The following is a 16,056-nucleotide window of genomic DNA, read 5'->3' as shown; positions in this document are numbered from 1 at the left end:
AGCCATTAAAAAAAGAACAAAATTATGCCATTTGCAGCAACATGGATGGAACCTGACTCTCATCCTGAGTGAAGTCAGTCAGAAAGAAAAAGACAAATACCATACGATATCACTTATATCTGGAATCTAATATACAGCACAAACGAACCTTTCCACAGAAAAGAAACTCATGGACTTGGAGAACAGACTTATGGTTGCCTAGGGGAAGGGGGAAGGAATGGGATGGATTGGGAATTTGGGGTTAATAGATGCAAACTAGCCTTTGGAATGGATAAGCAATGAGATCCTGCTATATAGCACTGGGAACTATATCTAGGCACTTATGATCGAGCACGATAATGTGAGAAAAAAGAATATATATATGTATGCGTAACTGGGTCACCTTGCTGTGCAATAGAAACTTGACAGAACAGTGTAAACCAGCTATAGCGGAAAAAATTAAAATCATTATTAAAAAAACAAAAATAAATTTAAAAAAAGAAAAATCTGACAGAATATGGGGAAAAAGAAAGAATGAAATTTCAGGATTACAGAGAGATGCTATGACTTAAAGCCCCAGGACAAGGGCCTTCTCTTAACCAGGTATAGGCTCTCTCTGGCATTAGAGGAATTTCAGTAGAAAATCTGAGAAACCCTAAGCATAATTAGTAAACTCTCCTATGAAGCTACTTCATATATCCTTTAACATTCTAAATTCATAGTCTGGCTCATACACTCAACCAACAGAATCAGCAACAAAAGATTACCAGAAAAAAACACTTCTCCAAGATGGGCTCTGCAACTTTCTGGCAGAACCACCTTCCTATGATTAAACCTGTTCTTAGCATTATGTTATGACAAATAAACATGAAACCAAGTGGGAAAAAATACACAACTTAATTACATCGATCATCAGACAAGGTAAATGAATGATGGTTCAGGGAACTATCATAGTCCCATCACCAAGATAATCATTTTATTCAAGTCCAAAATATTAGTACACAAGAAATGATAGCAAGATATATATATATATATAATTTATATAAAAAATAAAACAAAAATCTGAGGAAAAGAGTATAACTCAAGAATTTTATACCTAGCCAAGATGTCCTACAAATATAAAGACAGGAAGGAGTTCCTGTCATGGTGCAGCGGAAACAAATCTGACTAGGAACCATGAGGTTTTGGGTTCAATCCCTGGCCTCACTCAGTGGGTTAAAGATCCGGTGTTCCCATGAGCTGTGGTGTAGGTCACAGACACGGCTTGGATATGGCACTGCTGTGGCTGTGGCATAGGCCAGCAGCTATAGCTCCAATTTGACCCCTAGCCTGGGAACCTCCATATGCCATGGGTGAGGCCCTAAAAAGCAAACAAACAAAGAGTGAGAAAGGAAAAGTGGATGGAGTACCAATTTTCTTATTTTCCTATTGTGAAGATCATTGACACTGCCTAGAACTGAAAAATGGAATATATTTTTCTTTCTTTTTTTTTGTCTTTTTGCCATTTCTAGGGCTGCTCCCACAGCATATGGAGGTTCCCAGGGTAGGCGTCAAATCGGAGCTATAGCCCCTGGCCTATGCCAGAGCCACAGCAACTCAGGATCTGAGCCGTCTCTGCAACCTACACCACCGCTCACAGCAATGCCAGATCCTTAATCCACTGAGCAAGGCCAGGGATTGAACCTGCAACCTCATGGTTCCTAGTCAGATTCGTTAACCACTGAGCCATGACAGTAACTCCTGGAATATGTTTTTTTTTAAATGATGCCAACTTTGTAAGGTTTTTCATAATCTTTTCCCCTAACCTACAGAGATTTATTGAGCTAATAACTACTGAAGCAAAGATTTACTTGAAATTCGACAATTCATTTTTCAGTTTCACTTCTTTTTCTAACAAATTCAAGTGAGATGGAGACCTCAAAAGCACAATGCTCAAGTAAAAAAAAAATCAACAGCAAAAGATTACAGACTGCGGATTACATTCATATACCATTTTCAAAATGACAAAACTATAGAGATGAACAGATTAGTGGTTGCTAGGAAAGAGGGAGGAGGGCTACAAATACAAAGAGTATTAGGCATGAGTTAGTCCTTCCGTGGTGATGGGACAGCTCTGTACCTTGATTGTGGTGACAGTTACATGGATCAATACATAGAATAAATTGCATAGGACTATACATACGCATGAAGGCAGGCTCAAAAAAAAAAAGGGTGAAAACTGAGTAAGAGGTGTAGTCTCGTCAATAATTGACATGTACTAATGTCAGTTTCCTGGTTTTGATATTGCAAACAGCTATGTAAGATGTCACCATCGGGTGAATCTGGGTGAAGGATACATGGGACTCCTTGTACTCATTTTGCAACTTCCTAAGTATATAAATATTTCAAAAAGTATAGGTTTTTTAAATGCAAATGAGAGTAAGTTAATTGTTATCTTAAAATTAGCACAACCCAAATAATCAGCATGATCACTTTTTTAATAAAAGTGCTTATTTTAGATATCTATCCTCTTCATCCTATAGATAAACAGATACAAAAATAAATGCATTGTTTATATAATGTCCATCAAAATTTAGGGTAGGAGAATTTAGGGTGATCTTTTTTTGCCATGTTCTTTGTACCTTTTGATACTGCCTGATTTTTTTTTTCTTTTTTTTTAGGGCCACGCCCACAGCATATGGAAGTTCCCAGGCTAGGGGTCAAATTGGAGCTGCAGGCACTGGCCTATGCCACAGCCATGCCAGATCCAGGCCATTTCTGCAACCTATACCACAGCTCACGACAAAGCTGGATCCTTAACCCACTGAGCAAGGCCAGGAATTGAACCTGCATCCTCATGGATGCCAATCAGATTCATTTCCGCTGAGCCACGATGGGAACTCCTGATACTGTTTGATTTTTAATAAGCACATACAATTTTTACGAAAATTATCCAGTTGTTAATCTAAAAAACAAAAAAAATGTATTTCAGGTCTGATTACTAGTCAACTTAGAAATCAATGATTCTCTCTCCCCCAACTGCATTTAATTCATAAAATATCTTTACCTTTTGGGAGTCTAAGGCCAGAGATCTTTTTCATTACAACCTTCATATAAAACAGCAGCAGGCTGTTCTGATGTAAATAAACTACTGCCTATGCTAAGCCTAATTGGCTTAGCTGAACTGAAACATATAAAGAAGTCAAGCAACCTTCCTTGTAACGTGGTCCACACTACCCTGCCCTCAATACTGACATTTTTTCCTATTCTATCACATTAGAGCATATGCAGAAATATCTATCTTCTCGTTCACTATCAGCACTTTTACCATCTTGCCCTATTATAAGAGGTAAACTATGAAAGTTTCAAGGTTAGATGGTTAAATGTATTGCTTTTCCCGGGACAATATACCCAGTTGGGCTACATATTGAGAAACGTTTGTTATCAGCAAACTTTTACCATCTTGCCCTTTCTATTACGAGAGGTAAATGATACAAGTTTTAAGGCCAGATGACAAGATGCACTGTTTTTCCTGGGATAATATACCCAGTTAGGCTACATTTCTAATGAATATGCCTATGTAAATGAGCAAAGGCTTAAGAAGAAAACTAGTGCTACAGAAAGGACACACACCGTGCAGTGAGAATCTTGGGTCTGTGTCCTGTCTCTAGCAACTTGCTACGTAATTTTCAACATACTACTTACACTACCCTCCCTGAGCTTCAGTGTCCTCACCTTCCTCAACTGCAAAACGGGAACAAATAACACTACCTACCTTGCAGGATGGCTGTAAGAGTCTAAATGAGGTACAGTATGCAGGATACATGTGGGCCCCTAAACAATAGCTAGCAGAGTTATTATTATGAAACAAACATAGACCCTTTTTCTCCCTCTCTCTCTCCTCCAGCTTCCTTCCCTTCCCATTCGCCTCTTTCGCCTCCCTCAATACTCTCTGCCTTGTGGGTTTCCTCAGTTACTGTCCACAGACCTCACCTCACCCCAATCCCATTTGTTCCCCAGCAGTTCTCCCAGGGAGCCTCACAGGAAGTATATCATCTACAGAGCATTTGTTCTAACAACTCCTCTTGCTCACCTGCTCCCCACCTCCACCTGCCCAGAGGAAAAACACCATACTATCTGAGCTTGCTGGCTGCATGGGTTTTGGAAAAACAGAATGCTTATTATGTTCATACTCTATTTCAATCTCACTACACTCTCTAAATGATGCTACTATCCTTTACTAACCTCAAGGGCCTACCTTGACCTCCTTGGATTTGTTTTCATACCTCTTTCAATTACCTAAATATCTGTTGAATGCCTACTGGGCACTGGAAATGTAAAGAGCGAGGATCATCCCAATAGATACTCAGAAAGAAAAAGAATGAATCCTCCCCACCCCCAGACTTGGAGGGGAAGGAAGGGAGAGGAAGCCAGGGAAAGGATGGAAGAGGTTCACATTTTGCTCTTCTAACTTCTGAATTATTTGACACTTACTACAAGAGTGCAGTCTTGTAGTTCTTACCTAATAAAAACAAATAACTAAAAGCAAAAAAACCCTAACTTTAATCAAAGATGATAAATGTTAAACTGGTGGCTAAAAAACCTCAAAGAGGTCACGTTCGTGGTAGGAAAGGTCTCACCTACAAAATGAAGAAGGGACACTCAAGCGGGGGAAAAGCACTGACATCCGGCACTGGCATTGCCAGATCCTGGCATGAGGGATCTGGCACTGTCACTGCTGTATCTCAGGTCATTGCTGCGGTGCAGGCTCGAGCCCTGACCCAGGAACTTCTGCGTACCGTGGGCATGGCCAAAAAAAAAATTAGCAGCTACACACTCAGGAGTTAGCTCCCTCTTCACCCTCCCTTGACCTGGACATGGATGTCAACAATCTACCTAAATCTTCGTGATCTTTGTCCTGCTGATGCCAATTACCTTCCTCTCAACACAGCAGCAACTACCTACTGACCCACAGCCAGAGCCAAATCCCTTACTCTAACAGCACATGGTCCATCTCTTAGCAGCTTCCTGTCAGTTTCTTTACCCATCATCTCTTCCATCCCTACCAAATCCAAATCACCAATGACTTAAAATGTCCCACCATTTCCAATCACCAGTTTAGGAGTTTCTGAAATCAGCTTGAGCTCTTCCCTTTTCTTTACCCCTTGAATCTGCAATCAGTTTTAAGTGATGACTCTCTTGGTCAAGTCTGTCTCCACTCTTAACTCCACATCTGACACAAGCCTTTGTCACACCCATATGGGCATGGTGTCCTGTCTGGTTTTCCATACCAATCTAATCTACACACAGCAGAGGGGTTAATGTTCCTATATAAGGAAAAGTCAGCCAAAAAAAAAACAAGGCCAAACTCCCCAGAGAAGTACTGGAGGCCCTCTATAACCTAGCCTCTAACTGCTTTTATAAACTTTCTCGCCAACTACTTCTGCACAAAATCTCCACCATGGCCAAACCAGTTTATCAGATGCTTGCTTGATGCTACACTTCGAGTTCCACCTTTCTCTTCTGAAATACCCCCGCTCTGCCAAGTTCTGTTCATCACAGGGAACATAGCTTTCTCCCTTTCTCCAAAGGTCTTCAACACCCAAGATGTCCACAGCATTCCTAACTACAGTGTAACCGTCTACTATGCCAGGAATTGTTCTAGACTCTTGGGACACACTGTAGTGAACAAAGTTTTAGGGAGCTAACATTTTAGCAGAAAGAGATAACAACAACTTGATCTCATAAATAACATTACGCATACAAAATGTTTAAGAGCAGAAATGCTACGAAAAGAAGTCCAGCAGGATGCGAAGGACTAGAAGTTCTGAAATGGGATTACAATTTAAAATAAGGTGGCAAAGACTGGCCTGGCTGGGAAGATGAGTCTTGAGAAGGCTGGAAGGCCACCTTAATCACGAGGATCTCTAGGGGAAAGTGCAGTCCAAGCAGAGGCAACAGCCAGGCCAAAGCCCTGAGGCAGGAACACATCTGGGCCATGTGAAGAAGAGTGAAGGAGGCCAGAAGAGCTGAACAGAGGAAGCCAAGAGGTGGGCAACGGGAGATGGGTTCAGAGTAGAACCAGGAGCCAGACTATGGAGGAGCATATGGGCCACTATGGCCTTCACTCTAAGTGAGAGGAGGAGCCATGGGAACAAAGACAAGATCTCCCTGAGATTTTTCAAAGGATCACTGGGGCTACTGTGCTGAAAACAGTCTATAAAGCAGCAAGGCCAGTCTATAAAACTCAGACAACAACAGTTAGGAGGCCAGTGCAATAACTCAGGCAAGAGATGATAGAGGCCTAACCTGGAGGGGCAGCAGGGGTGGGAACAAGAAGTGACCAAATCCTGGCTACATTTCCAAGGTAGAAAACAATCAGCTTTCCGATATGGACCAGATGCGGGGTACAAAAGAAAGGCCAAGGATGACTTGCGAGATTTTGGCACAAGCAACTAGAAGGACGGGGCTGCCCCCAGCTGAGATAGGGAAGGCTGTGGGTGTAAAAGAACCAGAGGGGAAGATGAAGAGTTGAGTTTTAGACATTTGACATGCCTGCCAAACAAGCTTGCATGCCAAGTAGGCAGGTAGATACATGAGCTACAGCTGAGGGGAGAGGTCTGGCCTGGGAGCAGAGTAGGTCTGAGGCCTAGGGCACTCCAGCTGTTCAAAGATCAGTGGGATGAGGAAGAAATATCCAGTAAAATGGGAGAAAACCAAAAGCACATTTTAATGTCCTGGGGCCCAAGTGAAGAAAGACTTAACAGCAGAGGGGAGTATTCAACCTGTCCCAGGACTAACCATTTAACGAAGGTGGGGAGGGAACTTGACAAATGAGCGTGAGAGAGAATGGAAGGTAAAGAATTAGAGACCACTCTTTCCTGGAGTTTCGCTGCAAAGCGGAACAAGGAAATGGGCAGCAGCTGGCCAGGAAAAGAGGAATAAAGGTAGTCACTAGGAGAAAAAAAAATCATGTTTATATACGGTGTGCATGTATGCACACCAAGCCCTACCAAGTCCTAAGAATTCAACAAATGTTAATTCCTTCCCGCGTGTGTACCCCGACACCTACTCTTTCCTATTACCCTTACTGACATACACCCAATTTTTGTTATCTGCAAACTTTTAATTAGAAGGCCTTTTTTTCCCCCTTGTCCAACCGTCAAACTCTTCATAATCCTTCAAGACTCAAATATTCCTCCTTGGAAACCTTCCCTGGTCCCGCTCCTCAGTTAAATCTCCTTCAGAGATGGCACCGTTGTACCAATGCATTTGTCTACTGTGGCCACCCTCATCACAGCCTCTTGTAAAGATCAAGAATGTAGGTCCCGGGGTTCCCATCGTGGTGCAGCAGAAACGAATCTGACTAGGAACCATGAGATTGAGGGTTCGATCCCTGGCCTCACTCAGTGGGTAAAGGATCTGGTGCTGGCGTGAGCTGTGGTATAGGTCACAGATGTGGCTTGGATCTGGCGTTGCTCTGGCTGGCAGCTGTAGCTCCGACTGGACCCCTAGCCTGGGAACCTCCATATGCCATGGGTATGGCCCTAAAAAGCAAAAAAAAAGAATATAGGTCCCATTTCCTTCTCGAGGGCAGGGGCAACATGATCCCTCCTGGGATGAAAGTGTAACAGGTCAGAGCACTGACACTTGAGCCAGATTGCCTGGCTCTGAATGCCAGTTCCGCCACTTGGTTGCACCACAACCTTGAGAAGTTGACTAACCATTCCTGGCCTTGAACGCTCTCATTTATAAAATGGAAAATAAGAAGAGCCTCTGACTCCTGACACTGTTTGAAGTTAATATATGTAAACTCATTAGCCTGGCATATGCTAAGCCTGGTAAATATAGACTCCTTTATGATTATATTGTATCCACAGTACCTTGGTTTTAAGCTTGATGCAGGAAGTCAGCAAATGAATGGGAGTTCCCTGGTGGCCTAGTGGTTAAGGATTCAGCATTGTCACTGCTGTGGCTCGGGTTTGATCCCAGACCCAGTAACTTGAATGCCTTAAGCGCAGCCAAATAAATAGTTTAAAGATTTTTTTTTAAAAAATCAGATTCTCCCACCTAATTAGCCACAGGCTTTTTTTAAAAAATGAATGAGGACTTGCCATGGTGACTCAGTGGTAATGAACCCAAATAGCATCCATGAGGACGTGGGTTCGATCCCTGGTCTTGCTCAGTGGGTTAAGGATCCGGCGTTGCTGTGAGCTGTGGTGCAGGTCACAGATGCAGCTCGGATCCCACACTGCTGTGGCTGTGGTATAGGCCAGTCACTGTAACTCCATTTCGACCCCAGCCTGGGAACTTCCATATGCAGCAAGTGCGGCCTTTTTTTTTTTTTTTGTCTTTTGGTCTTTTGTTGTTGTTGCTATTTCTTGGGCCGCTCCCACGGCATATGGAGGTTCCTAGGCTAGGGGATGAATCAGAGCTGTAGCCACCGGCCTACGCCAGAGCCACAGCAACGTAGGATCTGAGCCGCGTCTGCAACCTACACCACAGCTCACGGCAACGCCGGATCATTAACCCACTGAGCAAGGGCAGGGACCAAACCCGCAACCTCATGGTTCCTAGTCGGATTCGTTAACCACTGCGCCACGACGGGAACTCCAAGTGCGGCCTTTAAAAAAAGATGGGGGAAAATAAAAAAGAGAAGGCTTTGTAACCAAAGCAATTTTCCAAGCAAGTTTAAAAAAAAAAAAAAAAATGCAAATTTAAGCAGGGGTTCCAGTTTGTACAAAATTTCCATAATAAGCAAAGCTCATTCAAAATTAAGTAACAACTTTTCAGAGAAGTAGTGGCAACCTCAAGGATGTTACAAAATCACTTGAGAACTCATGGGAATTCAACCCAAAATGATGATTTAATCAAATGTAGTTATAACTTAACAATTATAGTAATTCTCTGCTGTAACTACAAACCTTTTTTTAACTAGTTCTAACCTTGCAGGTCTAGATCCCTCCTCCTAGAGACAGGTTAAAGGAAATTCCCATACTCCTCAGCCCATATCACTCTCTCAGAACCAATAAAACACAGCTGGATGACATTCCCAACCCTCTTCTATGTGAGGCAGCACCTGTACTGCAAGGAGCACAGGCTTTGTAGAGCACCTTGGACCCAAATGCCAGGTCCACCACTTGTTAAACAGGTATCCCACAGCAGGTCTGCTCATCTTCCTCTCTGGTAGTAATGGCAATAATGCAACCTAATCCAGCGAGGTGGGTGTGCTTAACTGATACTGAATGACTGAAAGAAAAACAAGTAAGTGAAACATAACTAGCTTAGTGCAGAAAAGTTTTTTTTAATTGCTCCATCCTTTTTTGGGCCTCATCTACAGCAATGAAGTCCTTCCCCGGGCTAGGGATTGAATCAGATGGTGCAGCCGCAGTAACACCAGATCCAAGCCGCACCTGCGACCTATGCTGAAGCTTGTGGCAATGCTGGATCCTTAACCCACTGAGCAAGGTCAGGGATCTAACCCACAGCCTCATGGATACTAATCAGATTCTTAACCTGCTCAGCCTCAATGGGAACTCCTCGAGTTGAAGTTTTAAGAGAAGACATTAAAAAGGCCCAAACTTATGTGTCAGCTCTTTAAAAATGTTAAGTTAGGAGTTCCCGTCGTGGCTCAGTGGTTAACAAATCCGACTAGGAACGATGAGGTTGCAGGTTTGATCCCTGGCCTTTGCTCAGTGGATTAAGGATCTGGCATTGCTGTGAGCTGTGGTATAGGTCACAGACACAGCTCGGATCCCGAATTGCTGTGGCTGTGGCGTAGGCCGGCAGCAACAGCTCCAATTAGACCCCTAGCCTGGGAACCTCCATATGCCAAGGGAAAGGCCCTAGAAAAGTCAAAAAGACAAAAAATTAAAATAAAAACATTAAGTCAGTAAGAAATGGAAAAAAGTTCCTGGAATAAAGAAAGAACTGTGATCCCAAGCAAAAGACCCTCCTCCAGTAGGACACGAAGCAGGCAACGGCTTCCTTTCATTTGGGGACAAGGTCTGCCCTGCCCACACCTCTGAACCTAGGACACCTACAGGAGATGAACCCCTGGTGTCACTGCTGCAAAAAGGACATGATTTGACAGTCCTATTCACCTCATATCCGCTGTGGTCATCCCCAATGTGCTAAGTGAGGAGTAGGTTATAAAAAACTTGACTCAAAATTTATCATAGAAAGAAATGTAAATGGTGATGACAAGATCAAATACTTTACAATTAATTGCTCCAAGGTGGTCATTTTCATAGCATTCTCCTGACCACCAACTGAAATGAAACCTGAATAGTCGAGTGCTTGGCAGGCTTAAGTCAACATACAGTGAAATTCTGTCCGAAGGTTCGAAAGCGATGCTGTCAGCTACCAGAGGAGAGGTACATGTGTTTGGTTCATCTGACATTTCTTGGGCCATGCATGTAGTAGCTACTTAAAACTCATTAAAAGGTTTGTATACTCCCTGTTCACAGCAGCATTACTCACAATAGCCAAAAGGTGGAAGGAACCCAAGTGTCTATCAACAGATGAATGGATAAACAAAATCTGGTACACATCAACAATGGAATATTATTTGGTCTTAAAAAGGAAGGAAATCCTGACAGATGCTACAACAGGGATGAACTTGGAGGACATTATGTTAAGTGAGATAAGCCAGTCACAGACAAAAGCTACATGATTCCATGTATATAAAGGGGCCTAGAGCAGTTAAATTCATAGAGACAAAGTAGAGCAGTGGCCACGAGGGGATGAGGGGAGAAGGGAAAGGGAATTACTGTTTACAGCGTAGAGTTTCAGTTTTACACGATGAAAATAGTTCCGGGGATGGACACACAACAATGTGAACATACCTAATGCTACTGCACTGGACACGTAAAGTAAAATGGTTAAAATGGTCAACTTGAATGTATATTTCACTACCATTTAAAAAACAAAACCAAAGTCATTGAAAGAATAAAGGAAAGATGGAATACTGTGTACTACTACTTTCATTATTCACTAAATTACTCACATCTTTAGATTATTCATTAGAGGATTCCTGTCTTCTCCACATTTTATAGATGAGGAAACTAGGACTCAGAGAGCTTAACTGACTTGCCACTATTCTATATACAGTATCTATAATACAGTGCCACCTGGCCTTAATGGTGTGTTTTACCTGACTGGTTGTAAGCCCCATGAAGACAATTATGCCTTAGGTTTTTCTATGTCCAGAACTTAATCACCCACAGGCCCCTAGAATGTTCTGAAAACTCCACTGGGCCTGAAAATCTACATCACTGGAGATATCAATGCATCTCTTCTCTCTACGAAACCCCTAACATGACAGGGGTAACATGGGCAGTCTTAAGAACATCTCTGTAACTGGAGGTGCTCAAACACAGGGGAAGCGATCCACCACTTCCTATGGGCTTACTATGTACCAGAAACTGGGCCAGGTAAAAGTTCAATTTCATCTTTGAACTGAGTCTACTGCAGTAGACAGATAAGATTCAGAAACAATTACGGTAACAATAAGACAAGTGCTTAAAAATAAATATGACTACACAAATCTGAGGGAGTACAGAGAGCGCCTATGGGTCTGGAAAATGGGGGATGTTATCTCTTCAGAAGAAAGTAGCTTCTGAACTAGATCTGGAAGGATGAAGAGTTCTCCAGGCACTACCAGGCCAAAGGCCAGAGCAAGCTGCAGAAAGAAAAGCTGACTGGGTGTCAAAAGAATAGGGCAGTTCCTGACTTTGCTGAGATCTAGGTTAAGTGACCTCTGCAAACCACAAACCCTCACAGCTGTTCCATATATAAACCTACAGCAAGATCCCCTCCAGCCTGTGAAGGGGATCAGGAGCTCTGAAATCAGACTAAGGTGAAATATTGCCACTGTCACTTAAGAGTGACCTTGAACTGAGTACTTAGTTGCTCTGTGCCTCAGTCTCCCCACTTCAGAACACAGGGCCGCTGAGCTTGTTAAATACTTGTCAATTACTTAGCACAGCACCTGACGCACAGTAAGCCCTCAATAAATAAATGATAGCTACTGTCGCGAAGAGCTACAATATAAGAGAGGCAAACACCAGATGCAAGGGTTGTGCCTGCTCCGCGTCCAGGTTCCTCCCCGTCCTGAGCCATCCCTGGGGGGATGGGAGCTCACAGCCCTGCTGCAAACCCTGCACGCATGTGTCACTGCCGGGCTCGGCACGCGCCTCTCCCCGCCCCAGGGAGAAGCGATGGCTCAGCAGTCCCGAGCCCGCTCCCACCGCTCAGGCCCCGCACCCAGGGAGGGAAGGGGCTCAGATCCCACTTACCATGCTGGCCGGGGGAGGGGGCGGCTCAGGTGAGCTGGCTCTCGGGCTTCGGACACGTCCCGCTCGCACAGTTCAGGTCATGGTCCCGGCAGGCTCGGGAAGTCCCCCACCCATGCAAAGACAACCTCTACCCCACCCGGGCCCCGAAGGGACCCTCTAAAAAGAGTGCGGCCCCCCGGCCCGCCTCATCGGGGACCCCTGGAACAATTCATCCAGACCCACCCGCCCCTCCCCAAGGAAAGTGAAAAAAGCAGGAAATGGGGCTCGGAGGCCGACAAGAAGAGCAGCGGCTCGGGGCCCCCCCGCCTGGGCCCGACCCCCGAGGGGAGGCTCCGGGCCCAGGCAGGGGCTCCCCGGCCTCCGCGTTCAGAAGCGGCGGTGGGCCCGGCCCCGAGGCTGAAGGGGCGGAGGCTGAAGGGGCCTCGGCGGCGCAGCCCGGGCGGCCGGCTCAAGGGAAAGGCCCGGGGGCCAGCGCTATCCTTGACGCCTCAGCCCACACGGCCGCCACTGCCCCCGACCCCCGGAGCATCCCTGCGCGCGCGCCCTCCCCGGAGCTACCCTCTCGCGCCGCGCGGCAGCCCGCGACCAACAGCCCCAACGCGCCGGAAGTGGCGAGCGCCCGGCGCGGCCCCACGGCGCGGCCGCCGGGCTGCGGCGCTGGAACCGGACCAATCCGGAATCGAGCGGGCGGGGGGTGGGGGCGCGGGGCGGGGCCGCACCTGACGGCTCCCTCTGGCCCCGCCCCCGCCCGGCCCCGCCCCGCGCCCGCCGCTCTCAGCCTGTCCACGTGGGCCGGTGGCCATGTTGGTAAAGGGTGCCGGGCTGGCCATCTTAGTAAAGGGGCGGTTTCTCTTTCGTTTCCTGGGCTCATTCATTCTGCAAATCAGGAGACGCCTTCTGCGTGCCCCGCACAGGGCTGGAAGTCAGTGACACGCAGCCTCTGCCTTCGCGGAGCTTACAGTCCTGCTGAGGACCATGTGCTGCAGTGCGTGCTAGGGCTAGTGCACTACACAAGACTGTTGTGGTCGCTGCCTTTGAGGAGGCAGGTGAGGAGCAAGGAGAAAGCAAGTGAATAAAGGAATTGTAAGAAACGAGGAGTCCTGTGTTAGGAACACAACAAACACGTGGGGGCCGGAGATAGAAAATGGAAGGGAGGGCTGGAAATGTAAACTGAGGCCTGAAGGATAAAGTCAGTGATCACAGTCAAAGGAACAGCAGCTGCAGAGATTCTGAGAGGAAAAAGGTGTGAGTTCCTGTTCCCGTCTCAAACCCACTTGACTTGTAAAAGTGCTGGGTATTTGGGGGGTTTTTTTTGGGGGGGGTCGTTTTAGGGCCACACCCGCAGCATATGCAGGTTCCCAGGCTTGGGGTCTAATCAGAGCTGTAGCTGCCAGCCACAGCCATGCCACATCCCAGCAGCATCTGCCACCTACACCACAGCTCACGGCAACACCAGATCCTTTAACTCACTGAGTGAGGCCAGGGATCAAACCTCCGTCCTCACAGATGCTGGTCAGATTCGTTTCCACTGAACTGTGATGGAACTCCTGAAAGTGCTGATTTTAAGAAACAGCAGGAAACCATCCCAAGGAACAGGTGCTGCTAGGATATACCTACGCAGAGACTGGAGCAAGTCTGTAGAGTGGCTTTCAAACCCCAGCACGAAGCAGAATCACCTGGTGGGAGGGAGGAGGGCTGTTAACACACTAATTGCCAGTACCCACTCCCAGAGTTTCTAATTAGTAGGTCTGGGGTACTAATTTACATTTCTAACAAGTTCCCAGGTGATGCTAATGCTGCAGCTCCAGGAATCACCCCTGGAGAACTGCTGTTATCACTCATGGCCACAGAAAGCAACAGCTTTCACTTATTCTTTCATCAAATATTTACTGTTCCCTCCTAAGCGACAACCATTGTTGGAAGGATTCAGTGCTGAGCAAAACAGACACATTTGGGCCCTTAATAAAATAGACAAATTATTTTCAAAGTATGACAAAATAAGTAATCACTTATAATTGTGATAAGAGCATCAAAGAAAAATACAAGCCAGCGTTCCCGCTGAGGCGCAAGTGGATCAGTGGTGTCTTGGGAGTGCTGGGACTCAGGTTCAATCCCTGGCCACGCACAATAGGTTAGTCATCCAGCATTGCTGCAGCTTCGATGTAGATCGCGGTTGCTGCTCGGCTATCTGGCCTGGAAACTCCATATGCCGTGGGGCTGCCAAAAAAAAAAAAAAAAAGAAACATACAAACCAAGAGATCTAAGGTAATCTTGGGGGTTGGGATGGAGAGGGGGTCAGGAAGTGACATTTATTTAAGCTCCTGCCTGAGAGACGTGCTGTAGTTTGCTAGGCAAAGAGAGGGGGGCATAGCAAAGAAGCCATCTCAGAAGATGAAGAGGAAGTCTCAGCGGAAATAAATCTTATTAGCATACCTAGGGATGCAGGTTCGATCCCTGGCCTTGGTCAGTGGGTTAAGGATCCAACATTGCCATGAGCTATGGTGTAAGTCGCAGATGGGGCTTGGGTCCCGGGTTGCTGTGGCTGTGGTATTGGCCAGCAGCTACAGCTCTGATTCACCCCCTAGCCTGGGAACTTCTATATGCTGCGGGTGTGGCCCTAAAAAGACAAAAGACCAAAAAAAAGAAGATAAACAGGTGATTCAGGATAGAGGCCAAGCAATTTAGAGTTCCCGTCATGGCTCAGCAGGTTAAGAACCCAACTAGTATCCATGAGGACGAGAGTTCAATCCCTGGCCTTGCTCAGTGGGGTTAAGGATCTGGAATTGCCTCACGCTGGGGTGTAGTTTGCAGTCATGGCTGGCAACTGATGTTGCTGTGGCTGTTGCAAGCTCCAATTCAACCCCTTGCCTGGGAACTTCCACATGCCACAGCTACAGCCTTTAAAAAAAAAAAAAAAAAAAAGGATTGAGGCCAAGTGACTTCTCCTTTCTTGGCTCAGTTTAGTGAGATGAACAAAGGCTTTGGGATGAGACAGATCTGGAGTGGGAAACCCAGCTCTTACTACTAGCTGACATTTATTGAGCAAGGAACTATCAAAGGCTTAATTTCCTCACTGCGGAATTGGATGAAATAGCAGAAAGTCAACTCACCCTCATTTACAGGTATGCCTTTGGCTCACCTAACTCCCATAACCGGACAACCAGAAGTAAGTCAGCTTCAGGCTGGGAGTGATGGGAACCCTGGACCCATTCCTCTAGGATTTTCTTGGCTCTGCGATGCCTGGTCTATCAGCCTGGTCCTCAAGTTGGCGGCCAGAGAAACTCCCTCTTTGCATCCAGCAAGAGAGAGCATCTTTTCTCGCATCGTAGCTCGTGGCCGTAAGCTTGATCCTCCTAATCCTAATTCACCCAAGTCTCCCCCTCCCTGAACCAGCCAAGTGGAGGAAGATGAAATTGCTATGATTGACTTAATAACTCCTCCCCTGGGGTTGATTTCCCTTCCCCAGAATAAAGTGGATTTGTTAGAGTCACCGCATGTCCATCATACATCCATTCCCAGGCTAGAGTGAAGATTAAATTTAATGTCCACAAAACATCTAGTACATAAGGCAGGCAATAAATCACAGCTATTATTAATTTTACTCCAGGGATTTTGTCCAAGTCAACGAAATAACGTTTTGTTATTAATATTAATCTCAAGCCTGTCTATTCCAAAAAAAGATTTAAGGCTGCTATTACTTTTTGTTGGCACCACATGGATGGCCCCCATCCATCTTCTCCTGCCCATGCCTACTGCTGATGCCTTGGTCTCTTTCATTCAGTTCTTGGTTCAACATACA

General features: G+C 45.7%; 1 protein-coding gene across 1 annotated transcript in view; it reads right to left on the bottom strand.

The window, feature by feature from the left end:
- Positions 1-12,905, bottom strand: part of XPO6 (exportin 6) — a 108,593-nt gene extending 95,688 nt beyond the window's left edge. The window contains exon 1 of the mRNA XM_003124525.6: positions 12,258-12,905. Within this exon, the coding sequence (XP_003124573.3) occupies positions 12,258-12,260 (3 nt within the window). The 5' untranslated portion in view covers positions 12,261-12,905. The remainder of the gene's footprint in view (positions 1-12,257) is intronic.

The sequence above is a fragment of the Sus scrofa genome, chromosome 3, assembly GCF_000003025.6.
Source record: "Sus scrofa isolate TJ Tabasco breed Duroc chromosome 3, Sscrofa11.1, whole genome shotgun sequence".
In the NCBI taxonomy this organism is placed as follows: Eukaryota; Metazoa; Chordata; class Mammalia; order Artiodactyla; family Suidae; genus Sus; species Sus scrofa.
The sequence above is the reverse complement of the archived record's forward strand: the minus strand, read 5'-3'. Positions and strand labels throughout refer to the sequence as shown.